At 43.7% G+C, this 20,684-nt stretch overlaps 1 protein-coding gene across 1 annotated transcript in view; it reads right to left on the bottom strand.

Annotated features, from left to right (window-relative positions):
• TP63 (tumor protein p63) overlaps window positions 1-20,684 on the bottom strand; it is a 109,671-nt gene that overhangs the window by 47,054 nt on the left and 41,933 nt on the right. The window contains 2 exon segments of the mRNA XM_030029117.2: window positions 5,716-5,814; window positions 5,816-5,971. Coding sequence (XP_029884977.1) covers window positions 5,716-5,814; window positions 5,816-5,971 — 255 coding nt within the window.

Raw genomic sequence — 20,684 nt, 5'->3', positions numbered from 1 at the left:
GCTTCTCTCCCGTTCGATTACAGGCATCATTTCCCTTCCTCACTCCTGCTGTAACAAGGCAGGTTATCACCAGCAAAGCCTACACTTCGAAGCATGAATCGATTAGCAGAGTGGCCAGCAGGTGACCAATTTTGGTGCTCGACAAGGTCTGCAGGCCCTCTGCACAAATGACCCTCTTAGAATGACCCTTCTCAGCTGCCCCGTGCAAACAGCTAAGGCCTACATCATTGCTGACTAGGAACCTCTGAGGACAGAAAAATTCAAAAGCCAGTAACAAGACCACTTCACTCCCTTTCTCCTGATAGCTTTAAAAATAATGTTAAAAGGGTAAAACTGGAAAGTTCAAATTGCATGGACCAACACACCACCAGGGAATAACAAACCTAAGATTTCACATGAACACTTAGCACAGCTCCACACGTATGTTCATTGGGAAAGTCACCAGACGTTAAAAAAAAAGTTTTCATGTATGATGCAGAGAGACAATCAGCAGCTGTGACAATACTAGACGTTAGCAGTGTTATTGAAACAATTATTTAAGAGAACACTGAACACATAATTAAGGACTGTTGAGTCAAGGTGATGTGCACATCTAATTGCTCTCTCACTGCTTCACTATGCACATCTAATTGCTCTCTCACTGCTTCACTATGCTTGTGCATGGTCCTCTAATTCATTTTATAGAGATTGGGAAAAAAATTCCCAATTTTACCAGGTGGTTCAGGACACAGAATATATTTAAAACAAAAATGGAATTAATCAAATCTGAAATAAAAAGACTGAGATAGCCCAGCCAAGGAATCTGTACTCTCAACCACAGAAACCTGTTATTGCTCGCGTGGACTAATTTAAGTGCATTCCTTTCACCTTCCTTCAAATGCAGCTTTTCCAAATCCACTAACCCCAGCCAGCACAATCCATTTACTTGCTTTCATGCATGTTGCACAGGCTGTTATCCAGCTTTACTAGCAAAGACACTGAAATCTGAGCATTTTCTGATAGCTGTGGGTACAGCTGAGTTTATTGAGAACAGGAGAACCAGTGAGCCTGACTGGAACACAGATTGCAGCTTTGCAGAGCTCCACGTTTCATAACAGAGCCCTGCAAGGACCAACCCAGCTCAGCTCCAACCTACTGCAGGGCATGAGAATAAACTGCTAAACTCAGGTATTGCCAACACCTGAATTATGCAAGTCTTGCAGGGCTGGGTGTCTGTCTTCAGAAGAATCAAAAATTTGCAAATAAATTTCAGGTTTTATTTAAAAACTTAAAGGAATTTCTGCCTTCTTTTTCCTTAACCCTCGTGAGTACCAAGAAAAGCTTTAAAAGATTTAGTAGATGCACCCTAAAGGCTCAAAAACCTGGGGGATAATAAGAAGAACCTGTTTGTCTTTTAAAAAGAGTCTCATGACTTATAAGGTGGTATCTTGCTTATGGGGATGGGTGGATCCGATTCATTTTTTGATAGCTCGCATTTGGCAGTAATGTTAACTTTTACTTACCTTGACATACAATTTTAATTTTTACTTTCCTACTGCAATCATGTTCTTCCCCATGTAACAGGTTCTGCTAGTGACAGGTGATTGCCAAATCTTTTTTTTGGGGGAAAAGCCAGTGCAGTTGTTTATTTATTTATTTGCACTCAGAGTGGGTGGGGAAGATCGGCACACAACTTCCACAAAGAAAAAAATCTGAGGTGGCACGCTTTTGAAATGCCTTGTTTTCTTCTGCTGCAGAAATGGGAGGAGATATTGCAAGGCATGGGAATATGGGAATTCTCGCAGAGGAAATATCCCGCAATAAGGGAGACACAGTTCTGCATAAGTTCTTACTTCACCCAATTCATAGGGCTTCTCGTTCTACCTCAACAACCTACTCTCTATCTCAGCTTTACAAATGATAACTGCTTGTTCCTTCACAGCGTGGTTTTCAAGAAGGTTTTCTAGTATTATGAGTATGCAGGTGAGAAACTTTGTTCAATTTAGACTGTTAAGGCTTTTGTTTTTAAATGCTTCAGTACAGTTTCAATTGTTAAAGATTTTCCTTCTGAAAAGACTGATTAACCTGCTTATATTCTTACTTGCGTTCTCAGATCATTAAAAAAAAAAATAATCAAGGATGCTTATAAAGTCCTCTGCAATCCAATCTCAATTTGTCATCATTAATTAGTTCAACATTGCATACAAATGAAGACCTAACCTGATTAGACAGCATGTTTTACTGGAATTCCTACTTAAGGTCATGAAAGACTTCAGAGGGAAAATTTGTAATATTTTCGAAGTGAACTGCTTGTAGATATGAAGTCACCTTCTCACCTAGCAGCACCGAGTGTTTCTCTCTGCAAGTTTTGGCCATTTTTTTTTTTTCTTTTTTTCCCCCTTTAACTAGGAGACCATCAGAAACCTGAGCAGAGAAGTAATCCTGATGTTACACTTATCTCCCTTCCAGCCTGTCCTGTACAAACACTGCTGATTTGGCAAAGGGTGCCCACTGTCCTAGGACAATAAACCTGCCCCATAGAAAGAGTCTGCAGAGCTTAGGGGGGTGGAGGGCGTAGGAAAAAATATGATTCCAGGGCTGTTTTCAGAGACATAGCATTTAGGTACTCAGCAAGTACCCTCTCTCCTTTCCCCCACATCCAACAGAAGTAACCTCGGGATCTACACGTGATTCCAGATTGTTGCCTCTAAAGCACACAGATTGGGAGCTAAACGCACAAAGTGGCTGAGAAATCTGAAGCATCTTCAGAGGTCTCTAATCCTCCCATGAAAGAAGCTCTTGCTTTTCAGAGAAATAACCCAGTCCTTTTACCAAGCCCACAACCTTCGCTCCCATGACCTAATCTGACATGACTCAGCCCAGAAGCTCAGAGGAGCTCCAGTGAAGCGCACTGTCAGCCAGGACAGCAGATCCCCTGCCAGTCACCACCGAGCCTTCCCAGCAGGGCAAGGTGGGACAGTCTGGCTCATCCTCTCCCAAACAGGGGAAAGTGAGATACAATGGATTTCCTTACTTAATACTGTTACCCTGGGGAACTGCAAGAGGGGAAAAAAAGAACTAAGAAACAAGGCTTTCAAGTTTTGGACTCTTAATAAGGGTGGGGCCATCAAGTAATTAAACTTTTAATAGGTCACTGAAGTGGAAGAAACTCTTCCAGTTGGGTAAGTTCCTAATCCATCATTAAAAAAAAGACGACAGGCATTAATCAAAGCATATGAAGTCACATGGGGGGGGGATGAGCAACTCCGAGAACTTGCTCTTGCTGAGAGGATGGGGCAATCACTCCTCCTTTCATCAACATTTCATGCATGTTTCCACATTTCTCAGGACGGCAGCGGGAAAGAGAGCCTTCACGTCCTTCCCCACCCACCCCACTGATAAAGCTGTCGAACACATATTACCAACCGCTCAAGAGCCCATGTGAAACGAGTTGGTGGATTAATTAGCAGAAGGGCAGAGCTCCGAAGATGGAAAGATGCTCTACTGTGAAAGGCATATTGATTGAAGGTCCCCAGCCACCACCGCAAGGCTGTCATCATCCACTGTGAACATATAGCACGCTGCCAGCTCCGGCACAAACAGCTAAATCTAGGTCACTTGTCTCAGCGTAGGGACACCTGGACCACGCTCACTCCTCCCTGATCAGAGAGCCATTGGGGACCCCGTTCCTTTAGTAAAATACATGGACTTATACCTAGACAGAATGAAACAGGTACAGGGAGCACACCTTCATCTGTTGGTAGCGCAGTCCACATCAGGGCAAAAGAAAAGGAGGGGAGCCTAAACATGCCTTCCCTCAGGCTGCACACGTTTGGTGGCTGTAGTCACCAAGGAGTAATTTTATTTATTTTTTTAAAGCCAGCATGCAATCTGATCTTTGACTACTACCCAGAACCACATTAAAACTCAGCCTCCACTTCTACCCCAGAAAGCCACTACCACTACAGTGAAACATTTCAAGTGCTTCCTTAACTTTAAGCTCACGAGTAGTTCACTCGTCTTCAGCTCTGCTGGAACAGCCTACTACATACGTTCAAACCTCATTTCAAAAGACCACTTTTCATAGTTGAAAGGACACCATCAAACGCTCTCGTTCCCTGCAGCTGCGGTAGATAATTCTTTGTACCATACGTATCAAAAGAGAACACCTTTTCATATCTCCTTCAAAGGACCCTCTCCAGAACAGCCTGCAAAAATCCAAGGGCAGCATTTTCTTGCTCTGAGAAATGGAAAGTAGAGCTGACCGACGATTTCCTTACCTAAAGGGAAGTGAAAATAAATACTGCGTGTAGCGTAAGGGGAGAAACCTGGACATGAAAACAAGCGTGAACTACAGCAGGGCATCACTCCCAATGCAGATAAGGAAAAGGTGCAATTTCAACCTCACTTAAAAATCCTTCACCCTTTTATATGTAAGTAAATGAAAGATTTGGTCTTGAGCAGACCTATCACATTTTAACCCCATTTAACACTATTTTCTGAACAAAGTTATTGTTGCCAGCTTTAGACAAGTTTTACTGGAAAAGACTTTTAAAATATAAAGGATGCAAACTTACAGTGGTTTATTCTTATGTTGTATCTTTTTCCAGAGTGGAGCACACAAGCTCTGCTGCTTTGCTGGCAGCAGTGGCTGGGAGTTTGTTAGTTGCAACTCCAGCTAGATTATATTTAAATTTGAGATTGAAGTCGTTCCTCAGATTAAAAAAAAGAAAAAAAGACCACACTATTTTAAAGCTCCTAGCTTTTTTGTAAAAAGTGTATCTTTTTTGCTTTTAAAAAATAAATAATAATAATAAAAAAAAAATCGAGTCCCTGCTTTTATTCAGGTAGCATGGGGTAGACCATTATTCACTGCACCTACTCCAAGTGCCTGAAGGAGAGGAAGGCAAATACTGGACATCTTTAAGACAGCAGTATTCTCCACTGCAAACATCTGTACTCTAGAGCCCTAAACCACAACAGGACATACAGCTCCAGCAGTACTGTGTCCTGGGCTACAAAGTTTCTAGAGCTTGAACAATGAAGCCCTGCTCTTGATTTTTGGTGGAGCTGGCTTGAATGTTTCAAGATCCATACATTATTTTTTTTTCATAAGAAAGGTACTATTTTGAGAGCAAGAGCAAAGCGTTAAGTAAAAAAAAAAATATATATATATATATACACACATACACACAAATAATCCAAGTACCGCAGGGCGGACCCAAGCTGGTGACACTGGGGTTCCCACACCAGCTGCAAGAGGGGAAGAACATGGAGAACGAGAAAGCCCCACACTCCATGGTTCAGAGCAAGGAGCACCACCTCTGTCCTGCTGGCACAGCCCCACATGCCAAACCTCACACAAACCCATGGATGCTGAAGAAAGCCAAGGGAAGCACTGAAGCCATGCTTATGCCCACCCCATGTTTTACTCCAGCATACCTGCTAGACCCAAATGGAGAGCCAGTTTCATCACGCATGGTCTTTAGGCAACTGTCATTTTGCAAGGCATTTTATGCACCTGGGATTTAGTGATATTAGTGAGGGTTAAATTCCCACCACACCCTCCCAGAGCAGCCAAGATAGATCTCTCCCTTCTATGTGACATGTCACGCACTGAGGAGGACACGGGTCACTCCATTCTTGCGCAAGCCTGGATATGCATCATATGAATAATGTCACTACTGGCATTGGGACCAAAGCCAGAGAAGGAGCAAAGTGATGCTGCATCCTTACCGTCCACGTTGCTGACTTTGCTGTGCTAGACTGCTGAAATGATACATCGAAGCTGTGAGGTCCTGGGTAGTCTGTGTTGGAAGGGATGGCTGGGGAGGGGCGAGAGGGCGTCAAAAGTCGAGCTGGGCTGGGCATAAGGCGAGGGGGCTGTGACGCTGTTCTGCGCGTGCTCCGTGTTGTAGGGACTGGTGGAGGAAGAGCCATTCTGGATCTGCTGGTCCATGCTGTTCAGGAGCCCCAGGTTCGTGTACTGTGGCTAGAGGCAAAGAGATGCACAGGAGCGTTACAGAAGCAACACTAGCACAGGCCGGCTAACCGTGGCACGGCCTTCACGATGGAGGATGCACAGCATAATCTCAGGACCACCGTACATGTGGCACACCAGGAGGAAGGAGATTTGCAAAGAACATACCCCTCTTTACATTGGTGACTGAAAGAGAAAAGTAAAGCTTCTCACAGTCACACAGTGAGTCAGTAGCCCAGTTGGGAAAAGAGCTTGCATGTAACAAGGAGGCAATTCACAGGGCAGCAAGCCATCATGAGAACACAGGCTCCCTATGCCTAGCAACACCCAGACAGAGTCTTTTTGGAGTCCCCCCCTTTTTGGAGGGACTGCTATAACCTGGTAAGAATCACCATGTTCATTGCAGTGCAACTGGCTCTAACTTGTACAAGGAAACATTGTCCCTGACGGCCTTGCGCTCTACATGACTGCTCCTCTTCTTGTGGATCCAATCCTGATGTGCATGGTGATATGTGGGACCTCTAGCTCAGGTAGTAACTGCACTAAAGTGTGACTTACTGGAGAAAAGGTTCATAGCATTTAACCATGTTGCACCATGCACTCAATTCCCAGGGACTGGTCACAGACAGTAGTAGAGAGGAATTAAAGGTCTCAACAAGTAGCATGAAAACTCACAACAAGGAAGGCTTCCTCACATACTTAAGAAGCAGCAGTGCACGGTGTGGAGCACTTAAATGATCAGACATGGTTGTGCCCCAAAAGTAGCCTCCAGGTACAAACAACTGTCCTAGTGTTGGTTGGGATAGTTAATTTTCTTTCTAGTAGCTGCTATAGTGTTATGTTTTGGATTTAGTATGAGAACAATGTTGATAGCAACAACTGAAAACATCAGAGCATTAAGTAGTGTTTATACTGAGAAGTCAAGGATTTTTCAGCTTCTCATGCCCAGCCAGCAAGAAGGCTGGAGGGGCACAAGAAGTTGGGAGGGGACACAGCCAGGACAGCTGACCCAAACCGGCCAAAGGGATATTCCATACCGTGTGATGTCATGTCTAGCATATAAACTGGGGGGAGTTGGCCGAGGTGGGGCGGATCGCTGCTTGGGAACTAACTGGGCATCGGTCAGCAAGTGGTGAGCAATTGCATTGTGCATCACTTGTTTTGTATATTCCAATCCTTTTATTATTATTATTGTAATTTTATTATTATCATTAATAATCATAATATCATTATTGTCATTTTATTATTATCATTATCATTATTATTTTCTTTCTTTCTGTTCTATTAAACTGTTCTTATTTAAATCCACGAGTTTTAGGGTTCCCCCCCCCCCCCCAGTTCTCTCCCCCATCCCACTGGGTGGGTGGGGGGGAAGTGAGTGAGTGGCTGCGTGGTGCTTAGTTGGTGGCTGGGGTTAAACGGTGACATATGAAACAATTGAAAACATCAAAACCAAAGGCTAGAGAACAGAGTACAGAACGGCAAAGGTTAGATTAGGGAGAGGTTATCAGAGAAGTGACATGCCTAATGCCCTAAGTTGCATGTGTAGCCCTGGTCCCCCACCTCAAAAAGACAAGAGGGGAACAAAGTTCAGAGAAAGGTGACAAGAATTAGCAAACCCTTTCAATGCCTTCCTGTAATACAGCAGTAGATGACAACTTTTCAGCCTAGAAAAAAGAGACAATGAGGAGAGAGGTGGAACTCAGTATGACAGTGGTGGATAAATTCCTAAACGATGTGGAAAAAAGCAAATAGGAAATTAATTTTCATGCTCTCTTAATAGAGGAGTTGGGGAAAAAGAAAACATCTTGAGCAGGATTTTGGTTTAAACACACACAGAGTGGTTCTTCACAAAGCCCACAAATAAACATGGATTTTCTGCCACAAAATGCTGCGGATACTAAAAGCCTACGTATGTTCAAAAAGGCATCAGACAAGTTCTGCTGGAGAAAAATCCATCAAGGCAAGCGTATTTGATTTTAAAATTCTGAACCACAAACAGTTGGAAGCTGCGAAAGTACTCCAGGGAAAGAGTTACACAACTACCCTGCTCTTTTAATCCTCCAGAGGACTCAGCATTGGCCACAGACACAAGGCAGCAGGCAAGCGGTAGAGGGGGTTCAGCCAGGTACCCATAGTCTCATCCTTGTATGGCATTGTTTGTGCCCAGCTTAGGGAGAGCAGCATCCAAAAGGTTTGTGGTACCCATCCCCAACAGCTCTGGGATCAGCCAGGAACACACAGCAATAAATGCACTTGGTTCTGCTGTTAGCTGCTGACATGGGAGAAGGGACTCAGGCTCTTCCCTTTATCCAAGGGTCCAAGCACCTCACGTCCCTCTGCATCCTATAGCTTCAATCCCACCCAGAGCCATCAAGCTCATTTATCTCTCAGTATTTCAGCCAGTCTGCTCCTGACTTCCCTCTTCTTTCCAACAGTTGCTCCTTTTCCAGAGACAACTTGGTATTATGAGCCAAGAAGCGAAGGCTCCCTGAGTCAGAGCACCAACTGCAAGACCCATAACAAAAAGCTTTCCCAATACTGGGAATCCCACCAGCCCTACTGAAGCTTCGAGCAACACATCATCGCTCCTCCAAGAACCCAAAAGGGAATGGCACAAGCTATCTGCTGAGCTCCCCAGGGACTTTGGACAACCCATTTAATACCCAGCTTTGCCAGTCATTTCAGCCATGGAGGAAAACAGGCTGGTCCCTTTGCGAGGACAAAGTGCCCTCCCTACACCCAAACGCTTTACGCTCTCAGCTGTCCTTCCACAAGAGGTCCAAGTAGAGAAATTTAAACCACCAATTAGAGCTCTTCCTTAGGTTTCTGTCTGTTTCACTGGAAGAGGCTGATATTTTATGGGGTTTTAACTTAAAAACTCAAGGTAAGGCTGGTGCTCTGGGGTCTTCAGTGAGGCACATGGGACCTCCCAGAGGTGGATCAGCTTGCTACTATAAACTGTGCTGGGAAGGAGGAGGTCTGGCGGGGAACAGCACAGGGAACTTCATTTTGGGAGCTGGGATGGTCTGCGGGGAGAAGGGAGAGCTGTTTCCCTCCCTTGCTCTGTCAGTGACACACTGTGTCCTTGGGCAAGCACCTCGCCTCCCCCTCCACCCTCAGCCTACTTCAGGCAGCAAGGTCTGCAGGGCAAGGATTGCTCCTCACTGTGTAAAAAGCACTCTGCTTAATGGGCCTCTGTTTTGTCTGAGGCCTTCAGGCAGCAGAGTAATAAAAGCAATTACACATTGAGTCCTAATCCTGGGTGAACCAGTGACTCTCTGTGTTGCCTCAGGTTAGTAATTTGCCCTCCCTGCCTCAGTTTCCCCATCTATAGCAGCAGGGATGTTATAGATTCCCAGGAGCCCTGTTAGATGGGCAAGCAAGTATCTGCGATTGGACTCAAAGCATGCTAAATAGTTGACGCAGGAGAAAGCGATCCAGACTGGTTCTTCTTCTCCAAAAGGAGATCAGAGCTTTGGCAATGCAGATGACAGTTATGTCTCATCTCCTGCAGGCTATTCAGCCAACCAAGACCTATTTAACGGACTTTTGGTACATGTTTTCCCTCGAGGCTAATTCTGTATGGAAAGAGCCAGGATGCTGACATACTGCACCAGGAACAGTCTTTTTCCTGCTCAATAATTTTGTATTTAATCAAAAAACAAACCTCCCTTCCCTCCTTCCCCAGAATACCCTAATAAGACCTTAAGACTTCTCAAAAATGTAGAAGTATCACTCAGTTGTTTAATTTCTCATGGAGATTAGCATCAGACACACTCCCTAACCAGCAAATGATGAAAAGACGGCTGTGATGAAAACAGTCTCCTAAACCAGCTCAGACATACAGACAGCAAAACAAGAGTGTTTCAGCTTTCACTTAAAAACTTTTCCCTCTAATCCCAGGCTACTTAAAATGATGGAGAAAGATGGCCAAATGGGCAGTCGGCGTTAATAAGAAAGCGCAGTCTGGAAATGTTGAAAGTGCTGCCTGGAAGTCAATTAAAAAAAAAAAAAAAGGAAAAAGAAAAAAAAAAAAGTTCTTCATTAAAATTTAAGTTATACTTAAGAGAATCAAAGATCCTTTTCATTCCTTTCAGTCCAGGGACCATCTGTCTAAATGTTACCAGCGGAGCAGCCATTCCACCACATTTATACACTCACATGCCACAGCCGAATGCCATGTCCCCATTTGCTCTTTAAATAACTATTAATCTCCTTGCACTTATCCTCGTGCTGACACAAGCAGCTGTTGGACAAACCTTCTCCCCCTCCGAGTCCCACCAGCCTTTCACCTTCCCTGGCCCCTTGCTCTCCTCCCCAGGCAGGTGCTCCATCCCCGATGACAAAGCCAGCCGCCCGGGTTTGTGCACACACACATATATATATATACGAGCACTAAATCTCTCGCAGCTATGCCCCAAGGCAGGCAGAGAGTTGTTTGTGCTCAAGGGGTCAACATCTGAATTGCTTGCAAGGCTTTTGGAGGAATCAGATAAGGCTTTCGGAGGCACACGCCTTCTGACAACACAACAATTAGAGGGGCAGCAGGCCCGGGGAAGGCGCACGCAGGAATTCACCCACCGCCACAATAAAACCCCTTCGCCCCAGCCATGCTGCGGATGGCGAGAACAAAGAGAGCAAGGGGCTGCGGACACAGCCGCAAGGCATCGTCCTGCAGGAGGGGTCTGCAGGGTGTGTGTTTGCACACACACAGCCTCCTTTCACCATTTACAGAGAGGAACACAACAGCATTTAATTCAGAAATTAATTCTCGCCAGGTTGGTAGCCCAGAATTTAGCACATGCTCATGTTTTGCTGCTGGGCTGGTTTAAACAACTGCAGGATGTTGTACCACCGCCGATTCCTGGCAGGAGAATGCTATTTGGTGGAAAGAAGAGAAATGCATGCAAAGCTGAAAGAAGGGATTATCTAATTTTCAGTGCCTTTGTTCTCCATTTTGTTCCCTCCATCAAGTTTCTGAAACTATTAATATCGCTAGGGCACTGCAAAAACCTTCAGGCGAGTTTAACTGCAAATAATTAGGAGAGCTACAATTAGATCTTAGACTATGTATTTTGGAACATCGTTTCAATAACTATCTTGAACTATCAGTTTTGCTGCCTACGTCCCATCAGCTTCACTTTCAGGTTTTCACGCTAACTCACGCTTCTAGATTAGGAAAGCCATGGTTTCACTGGAGAGGCTGCCAAATTAAAAGCCAGACTGAAAACTGCAGAATTGTTTAATCATGGTTCTGCTGCCAGGAGGACAGATCTCCCCAACGAATGCCACAGACAAGGTAAGGCAGAGAGCCTCCTGACTCCAGAGGCTCCGGGGCCCTTGCCACAAGAGGGCAATGCAAATGCTCCTCCACACACGGCAGAGCTGATGTGCTGGGGAAGATTCCCCAATCCACTCAAACTGGGGCCAATCTCACCCTGCCTTGCAGCAAGAACCCACCCCCAGTTCTTTGGCCACAGCCTGCTTTTAAGCCCATCGTGTTAATTGATAAGGTTATGAGATAGATCTGCAGAGAGACCCCCACTATGAAGGCATGAAGTAATGCAAGTGAATAAAAGTTCTCAAGGGGACTTCCACGCAAAAAATCCCCTAAAATACACAGCTCCAGCTATTAACTACCCAGTTAAAAACCTTTCAGAGAAAGTTTTGCGAGTTGCTCCACTTGAGAAAATAAAGCAAAAGTCACCATCTTCAGGTGTAGAACACCTAGATGCCTCCACCCCTATCAAAACCCTTCTCTATCTCCAAAAGAACGTGCATTTATGTCATGCACACGTACCAACAAAATTTTAATTTTCACCGCTGGATCCATGCTGCTCAAGAGCATTGCCCAGCTACTCAAAAAGCCTTGCAAAATACCACCACTGGTGCTTATTCTCTGAAGATATGAGAGGACGAAACTAACAACTGTGGTGTTTTATTAGCAACAAGAAGATTTTGCAAGGCACTTTGCTAATTCTGTGCTTTGCCCTTAATTGCACCACAACTAATGCACCAGGGCTAACAGTTGCAGGACTAGTAGGAAGCAGCGTACAGCAATATTTCAGTGCTGGATCAGGTAAGGATTCAGATTCCTGTTGGAGAACGGCTCTCAAGAGCATCAAGATAAATGTTTTCCAGAGTGCTCGATGCCTATCCAAATCGGCAGACAGACACCTCAAATGTATCAAGAGAGATTTAAATCAACCTAGTTTTTCAAACCTTCCTAGCAAAGTATTTTAGTAGGTGGAAATAAAGCACTTAAGCTCAACAGAAGTGCTTCTATCATAATTATTAATCAAGATATTGCTGACTGCAAGGAGGCGCAGCTTCACCAATTGCTCAGAAGGCGGCCGATACAATACCCCATGTAGGCGCACTGCTTGTGCCATTACAAAGAAGTGCCAAGAAATAAAGGGCTCCACCCATGCCCCTCAGCTAAGATCAGGGCTGAAGCCGAAAGAAATATCTAACTCACTCATCGCATTGAAAGGTGTGATTTGGTTTGCATCTCTAGCCTCTTTTCTCATAAAAAAAAAAAAGACCGAAAAACTTCTTTATGCGTCAGACTTTCCACTCGGCTCACGTACATCTGGACTGCACTCCTTTCAGAAGGAAGAAGCTCAGCTTGGACATCACTCTGGTCCCCTCCAAGCCATGGGGGGAAGACGTGTACAGTCATTTCAACACCAGCTCAGGCCCAGGTCTCCACAGAGAGCTGGGGTGCTGGCAGCAGGTCTCACAGCCTCTGCACTCCCCCCAGCTCCATTTCTAAAATGGAAACAAATCCCATGGCTCTATTTTGAAGAGGTTTTCCCCCAGAGCTACTATGCAGCTAAATACATCAAACACTCGGAAGCCCACAGATAAAATGATAGTGTGCACTATATGCTCAATGTGAAGAGTGAGGGAGCAAATAACTTTGGTTGAACAAAAGATATCAACAATCACCAAGATAGGTTCCCAGGCAGTACAGCTCCTAAACTCTAATTACGATGCGTCATGGCTTTTAGTACTATAACAAATCAATCTGATTTGAGTAATCTTACTGTTGGGTCATTGCTTTTTCCAGGAAAAGAGAAGACTATTTCACATCCCAGTAGCATTGCAGGTTCCCAGCGTGATGGAGTGCGTTGGACTAGAAGAGGCCCTGGAGTCAGTAATCCTGTCCTGGTTATTAGACCTGCTACAGCATAACCAAACAGGTAATGTCGTCTCAGCTCAATCCCACCTGTAAGCAGGGAGCACAAATATTTCTGCATACTGTCTCCTGTATTGTTTAGAAGGGGAACTATCTGAGATCTACACAGCTATGCAATAAGCACGACCACAGTAATTTTTAAAAACTAAATTCAAGAACAATAAAGAAAAAAATATTCTTCTTCCAAAGGGGGTGAGCATCCTGTTTAAAAAAAAAAAAAAAAAAAAAAAAAAAAAAGCATGTATCTTTCTCTCTCTCTCTCCACAATTATCCTGCACAGGTATTTCATGTTAAGTAGTAAGATAACCCCAGCAGGTTGCTTTCACCCAGCTGGGGAAGGGAGGGGAAAAAAAAGAAAGAAAAAAAGAAAAAAAAGGAGAGAGAAACAAAACAACAACTTCCCCCCCCCCCCCCAAAAAAACCCCCAACAACCAAAGACCAACGTAAGTGACAAACTGAAATCATGCCACCATGTTTAAAGTTGAGATATGCAAGCTTAAAAAATTGCCTGCTCTGCCTACTTAACACAGCATCCCTTCCCTTCCAGCAGTTGCCAATCAGCCCTTTGGCCACAGCCAGCTTGGTAGACAGCACACTAAGTATGCTAAACAGGAGAAATCAGGGCACAGCAGTAATTTGCAAACACACGCCATTACACTTGAAAAATGCTATGGTTTGTATAGGGGGGGGGGGGGGGGGGGCAGAAGTCTCGGTGATTTTCACTGGGATTAGCTAGTCCAGTCTGCACTTCATGCCACATCTACACCCTTTAGGTTTACACAAGCAACAGAATTTTAAGAGCCATACCCAGTAAGGCTGCAGCCCATGTGTTTTCACTGTTGAACTCAGCAGAACTTTAAAGTCCACATATGCAGGTAGGCTTGAAGAATAAGACAAATTCATGAAAAGCAATGTGAGGGCAAATTTCTGTTCACCCATAAAGACTGTAAGCTTTGCAGGCATCTTGTTCCCCCTAGCTGTAATTGTTTTCCATTTTAGCTAAACTGAGTTTTGCCCCTTGGTTAATTCATTTAACTCAGCAAGAAGTATTTTTCAGCCAGAAGCAGGCTGCCTTTTAAAACAAGCACAGCCCAAAGCAGGAATGCCTGTAATTCCTGACTCCTACCACCTGCCACAGGTTCACCTAAAAGAGCTTGTCTAATTCGAGGATTATCAGAATGACAGTGCATCCCACTTCACACAGATATTAAGTCTGGACATCCTACATTGTGCAAGTATTTCTAAGTATTTTCCAATGCATATAAAAATAATATCACTGACTTCCCTAGAGCTGTATTTTAGGCTTCAAAAAAAAAAAAAAAGAAAAAAATATTCTGAATTGGGCTCTTGAAAAAAGTTCTCCTTGCATAGAACACAACTTCATTTCTGAAAGTCAGACCATTTTATGCAGGCTTTCATTAGAGTATCTAGGCTACGCTTAGTTATTTTGAAAATTCAGACAGTTTAAACCAGGAAAAGTCCAAGATCCACGCCCCTGCACACAGTCATTTCTTTACTCTGAGCTTGTGCACAGCAATTATTTGACATGCAATTGGAAAACATATAAACAAAAAGAGAGGAGGGGGAAAAAAAAAAAAAGAAAATCATACAACATCACCTATATGAGATGCAAAAAACCACGAGACATCAGAACTCCATGATCTTAAAGCAAATTGATTAATAACCCAAACACTCAGCTTCCTGAAACTAAAACGGAGGCCAAGATTTTCCTATGTTCTCCTATTACCAGCTGGACAACACAATGTCAACAAAGATCCAAAGAGCCATAAAGTACAGACAATTTGGAAAGGCACCCCCTCATGCTCCCAGGAGATGTAAACATAACTGAAGACAAAGACCTACATCAGGAAAACCAGAAAAAGACTGCAAGATTTCAGTCAGGCATTTTTGCCTGATTTCAGTGTTTGAGAAGAACTGTGGGATCACAGCTCAGCTGGGTGCCCAGAAATCCTATGTGCCGAGTTTGTACAGCAATGTTGAAAAGTTGGATTAAAAAAAATAAAAATAAATCTTTAAGTACAAGAGGAAACAATTAAAATACAAAGGGGGATGCGGGGAGAAGCAGGAACTGGAAAGGAAAACTCCAGTAGTTGATTAAAGCTGCCTTGTTTCTTGAACTCTTTACTGGACGGTAACCATCGATGGTTATCAGCCATTTCAGACATGCAGCATTTTATTGTGTTGAGAGGGCAGCATTAGGCTGGACAGGATATCTGTGTCATCCACAGTGAAAGGCTGCAGACACTGTAACCACCAAAGTATGGCCATAGGGCACAAGGACAATGAATAATCAAGGTCAGAATAGCACCAGGAGTTGAAGTTAGCTCCCAAATTCATCATTATGCTCAATAAAATCAGAATACACCAGCTTTCAGACACCGAGGTAAAATACTCTAGTTAGGTGGCATCTTAGTCAGAACAAGAAATTCAGATCATCTGCAAGTTAAATAAGTCAAGCAGTTACACACCAGAAAAAAAAAAAAAAAAAGAAAAAGAAAAAAGAAGCCACACACATAAACCCCCCACACCTACTCTTTGAAGCATGGTGCAACTACGGAATATAAGAATTCATAAGAAGAGTTATAGGAGGGCAAAGGGCAAATTAAAACACGTTAGAGCAAGCAAAGGAAAAGGGTTACACTGCAGCACGAGAGTCCCTATACATTTAAAGGAAGATCTCCCGGATTTTCTATTGTATTTGGCCATTTCGTCTGTCCAAATTAGGCAAGAAAATTCCTGGATGATGTTCTCAAAAGCCTGAGACACCAAACAGCAGACTGAGAAGCTTTCAAGATTGAGTAGGGAGTCAAGAGGACTGGCAGCCAAATTCTGATTATGCCCCAACTGCAGAGAACAAAAGGAGGCAGGGCTTTGCCTTCCAACACTTTATTTCGTATATTAAAGCAGCTCCTGACCTGCACCAAGCTGATGATGTTGCCTGCACCCAGCGATCTGTTGGGGTTCAGTACAGCAGCACGCACAAAGCTGGGAAGACCACCCTAACCACCCTCCCGCTGTGGCACACGTCAGAAACACAGCTTCACATCACTGCTGCAACGTACTCCTAAGAGGTGAGCAGGAGTTTTATATGGTGTTTTCCAAAGATGCCAGGCTGTGCATACATCAGACCCAGAAGCTGGTCTTTGAGAGAGGAGGGGGGGTGTGCGTATATGGACACAATGTGCACGCAAAGGCAGGGCTTCTTCTACAGTGACTTCACTCCATCAGCCTTACAACCATCAAGAATATTTTCCCCAACCATTTAAATCATGTTATCACATATTCTGCACACCCAGGATTTCCACAGAGCTTTCTGGTATGGGCCCTCCAATGTCTAACAGCACAACCAAAACCACTTTTCAGTACTTCCCTCCCTCTCCAATACTGCTGGCTTCAGCAAACACTAAAACACAGTGCCATCCATGGTCACTTATACCAGGCACAGCTTCAGATCGACATTTGAGGTACTCAGCTGGTCAGACCTTTCACTATCCAAATTGAGACGCTGATAGATTCATTGTTTGATATGGAATCGCTCACATTAACAGAAAGACAGGAATACTTTCTGCTCAGACCTTCCATAATTTTAGTGGTTGCTTCTTGCAATAAGCAAGTTAGCTAAGCTGACTGTAAGGAATTTCTAGTCATTTGCCCTTACAGTTACCCTGACTGCATGTGATTTTAATAACCAACGACAGAAAGGGGTTCCTTCCAGATTTTGGGGGTAACAACATACCTCCCAATACCACATTAAACTCCCTACCCCTACCAACTTGAACATTCACAGTTCCTTTCAGACACGCAGCACAGTGGACTGAAAGGTTCATCTCAACAGCTTTCCCACCTTAATATTCAAGAAGTAATTTCCCATTTGCAAAATACTAGATCACACCTAGCCAGTGTATGTTCTAGTTTCCTTTTTAAGAACTTTTTGCACACTTATCTGCTGCGGAAAGAAGGTGAAGGGTAATTCACTCATCTATTTAGTTCGAGTCAACCACACCAGCACTCCTGACGGAGTCAATTCTTATGCTATGGATAAAATGCAGAATAAAACTGCAGGAGTGAGAAATCACAATAAAGTCTTGCAGAGGCTACTAAGGATCTCAGAAACACAACTTAAATCTGCAGAATCCAAATTTTACAGAGCAGTCAGTCAGAATTTTATTCTTTTCTTTGAGCAATCACACACCCAAAAAAGCATTTTGGGACGCACGAAGATGTCACAACATTACCTTAAAAAAAAACAAACCCAAAAACAAAACCAAAAAACCACCCCCAAAACCAAACCACCAAGCCAAATGATTAAATACTTTAAGTCATTTCCCATGCAGCAGAGAGATCCACTTGCTGACTTGACACTTTTGTTGGCAGCATGCTTAAGTCCTATAAAGCTACTGGCTCAGAGAGCGCATCCACCTATTCCTATTGTTCTGTTCACCTCCGCTGCTGAGGCATCGCACACCAGCCCTGTGCATCAGATCCCTTACGCAGCTGGACTGCAGCTCTGCAACACAGAGATTTCTGCCTCAGCAGCCGAAAAGCTCAGCGCTGCACCTCCTCCTCTCTCCCCATTCCCAGAAGTCGGCAAGATTCTTTGTATTTACTTCCTAGATGTGGATTAAAACTGAAAGATTCATATCTGCCGAGACACAATCCATCCCTTTCATTCCCAGACACTACCCCACCATAAAATATTTCCCCTTCCCTCCCTAAACTGGGCGTTTCCTCCCACTCTCTTGCCCTTGGTAAAAACATTCATCATCTTGCCATCTTGAGGAAGTTGGACTCATCTCAAATTTCACCAGGTCCCCTTGTATACCACTTCCCAAAGTCCTTGGGGGGAAGTTTAATCCGGATCCAAGCTCTGGAATCAATCCCAAGAGGCTGCTGGGCTCCAATCAATGCATTAATTTTCAAGCATGTTCAGCCTTGCCATTTGGGTCCACTTCCAAACAGAGCGGACGACTGAGCACAGGCCCAGAAATACATCACACCTCGAGCCATCTATTCTGGATACTAACACGCACACCCTGGTTAAAACACCGCTCCTTTAGTTGTACCATTAAGACTCCAGGTGAAACAGAAGAGGCAGGGGATTTTCAAAAATACAAGATATCATTGAGTGTTCTTGGATCAACTCCCAAATCACTCAAACTAAGTACAAATTAAAAAACAAAACAAAACCCCAAAAAACACCCCCCCCCAAAACAAAAAAAAACCCGACAACCACACACATCCCATGTTTTTGTTGCTTGCTTGTGCATGGAGCTCATAACAATGGTCAGTAATTTCAAACAAAATCATCAAGTTTAGATTCAAGTTCCCAAAGAGGACTCAAGTTTACCTTGCCAATGCCAAAGAACTAAAGCTTTCATGTGTCTCATCTGAGACTTCCTCAAGAGTCATTTCTTAATGATTTTGCTCCTTATATTAGAAGCCTTATACAAATAAAACCCTAAACATCTGAAATCTCATCCTGCTCTATCTGCTCTTGGCTCAAGGTAACTGCAAGCGGCTAAGCTAAACCTGGAAAACCTCTCATAGGCTCTACTTTAGAAGACAGTTGGGACTCTCCCCCAGGAGCCAGTCTGTTTATAATATGTTCACCCCTACATTTCACTGCACTTCCTTCTCAGTAGCTCGCGGTCAAATCGCAACCTGCAAACTCTTGTTTGTCCTGGGCTGCTCTACTAAGGCTTTATCCCATGGTTTGCCCTTGCTGGAAAGCAGCTCTTTAATCCCTCTGACAGTTACAGCATCTTCTCCCCGCACAGCAAAGCTCTGATGGGAAGCCCCATTTGGAAAACTAAAGACTGGAAGATTTCTCAGAAATCATTTCACATTATAACTGAAGAAACAAAACCAAAACAGGAAGTTTTTGAAGAACAGCAAGTTTATTCACTTAGAGAGACGCACCCACATGCCTAACCATGGCTGAGCTCACACATCACTCTAAAGATCATGGCCTTGGTTAGTTGTCAAGGGACGGTAAGGCAATCATGGCACCGAGACAGCAGAGAATCTAGAAAACACGTGTGAGTGAAAAAAAAAATTGAACTTCAACACCCTTGGAGAGAAATTATTTTCCTCTTAATTCCACTTGATACCAAAAGTGACTTGACACTAATCCAGGCCAAGTGGCACAAACAAAGAGCTTGAGCTCACTTCTCTGCTGGAGAGGATGGAGTGTTGCTGTTGGTATACGAGAAGCTCCTCTCCTTTCTGATGATTTATGCAACCTTGCTTTAAAAGAGTTGCATTCATTTTATTGCCTACTCTGCACATTCTCAAGAGGCGTTGGAGGCAGTGCCAGAAAAATAACAGGGCTTAACAGTGTCTAGCGCAAATCCATCAGTGCAAGAGCTCCTTTCTGAAGCGTTTCCAGATTTTTTTTTTTTCCAGTGGGAACATTTTGTAAATAGATTTTAAAATTTGCCTTGAGCCAGGCAACACCCGCTTTTATTCAGCCCTTCACGATAATGAAATAAGTAGTTTCTCCACTAGTTATAGCCAATGACTTCCAGAGGAAAGAAAGCACAGAGCACGCGGTTTACACCCTCTCACATCCCACATCCACAGCTTTCCTGTTGCAGATGCCATGTCTTCCTCATGGAACTAGTGAAGCTTCTGTCTCACAGAAAACAGAGCCACGATTGGAAATAAACCCTTCCACTAGGCATAACTTGGCAGACACAACCCAAAAGGTAGCCACCAGATGAGTTGAAACACACAAGGCAGACAAAGCTTCCTTCTGTTGTTTCTCTATGCTCAGGAACAGGGAAAAAAGGAAAGCAAAGCAATTTCACTTGACTTAAAACCATTACTTTGTTATTAAAAAAGACAAAATAAGAAGAAAGAAAAACAGCTCCTGAGGGAGTTAGGCAATAACATAACTGGGCTTGTGTCAGAAGAAATCAGAGAATTCAGGTGTTGGTGACATTGTGGAAGACTCAAACCATCAGACTGGTAAAAATAACCAGTCAAATAACAGTTCTTGCATTCCCCAAGGAATAATCCTGAACAGAAAGTATATGGATAATTTCATCCTGTCTCAACTAAGGCTAACTTAGAGCAAACAAAAATGCATCATCAGTTACAACCATCGTTACAGTTCAAGATGTAAAACGTCCTCACTGCACTGCAATGGCAGCTCTTCTCCATCTCTCACAGTGAAAACCTCTTCATTCTAGAAAATATCTAGTATCAGTTTCTTGCCAAATGAAGCAAGCTAGCAATTTTCCAGCAACTGAGAGGATCCCCTGTCCCTAGTTTCATATTGCTTATTAACCCTCCTCTTGAGCACAAAAAATTGTAAAATGGCAATGCGGGTTCCAGTCTGATGTCTAGTGTAATTGCATTACTGTGCAAACCGCACAAACGTGTTACTGAGCAGCAATGACACTTTACACACAGCCAAACTATCCTGATTTCTGCAGAAGCATTGCATGCCACACACTGAGAAGTTAAAGCTGTGCAGATGGACAGAACATTATCAGA

The sequence above is a fragment of the Aquila chrysaetos genome, chromosome 10 (assembly GCF_900496995.4).
Source record: "Aquila chrysaetos chrysaetos chromosome 10, bAquChr1.4, whole genome shotgun sequence".
Taxonomy (NCBI): Eukaryota; Metazoa; Chordata; class Aves; order Accipitriformes; family Accipitridae; genus Aquila; species Aquila chrysaetos.
This window is presented reverse-complemented; position numbering and strand designations above follow the sequence as displayed.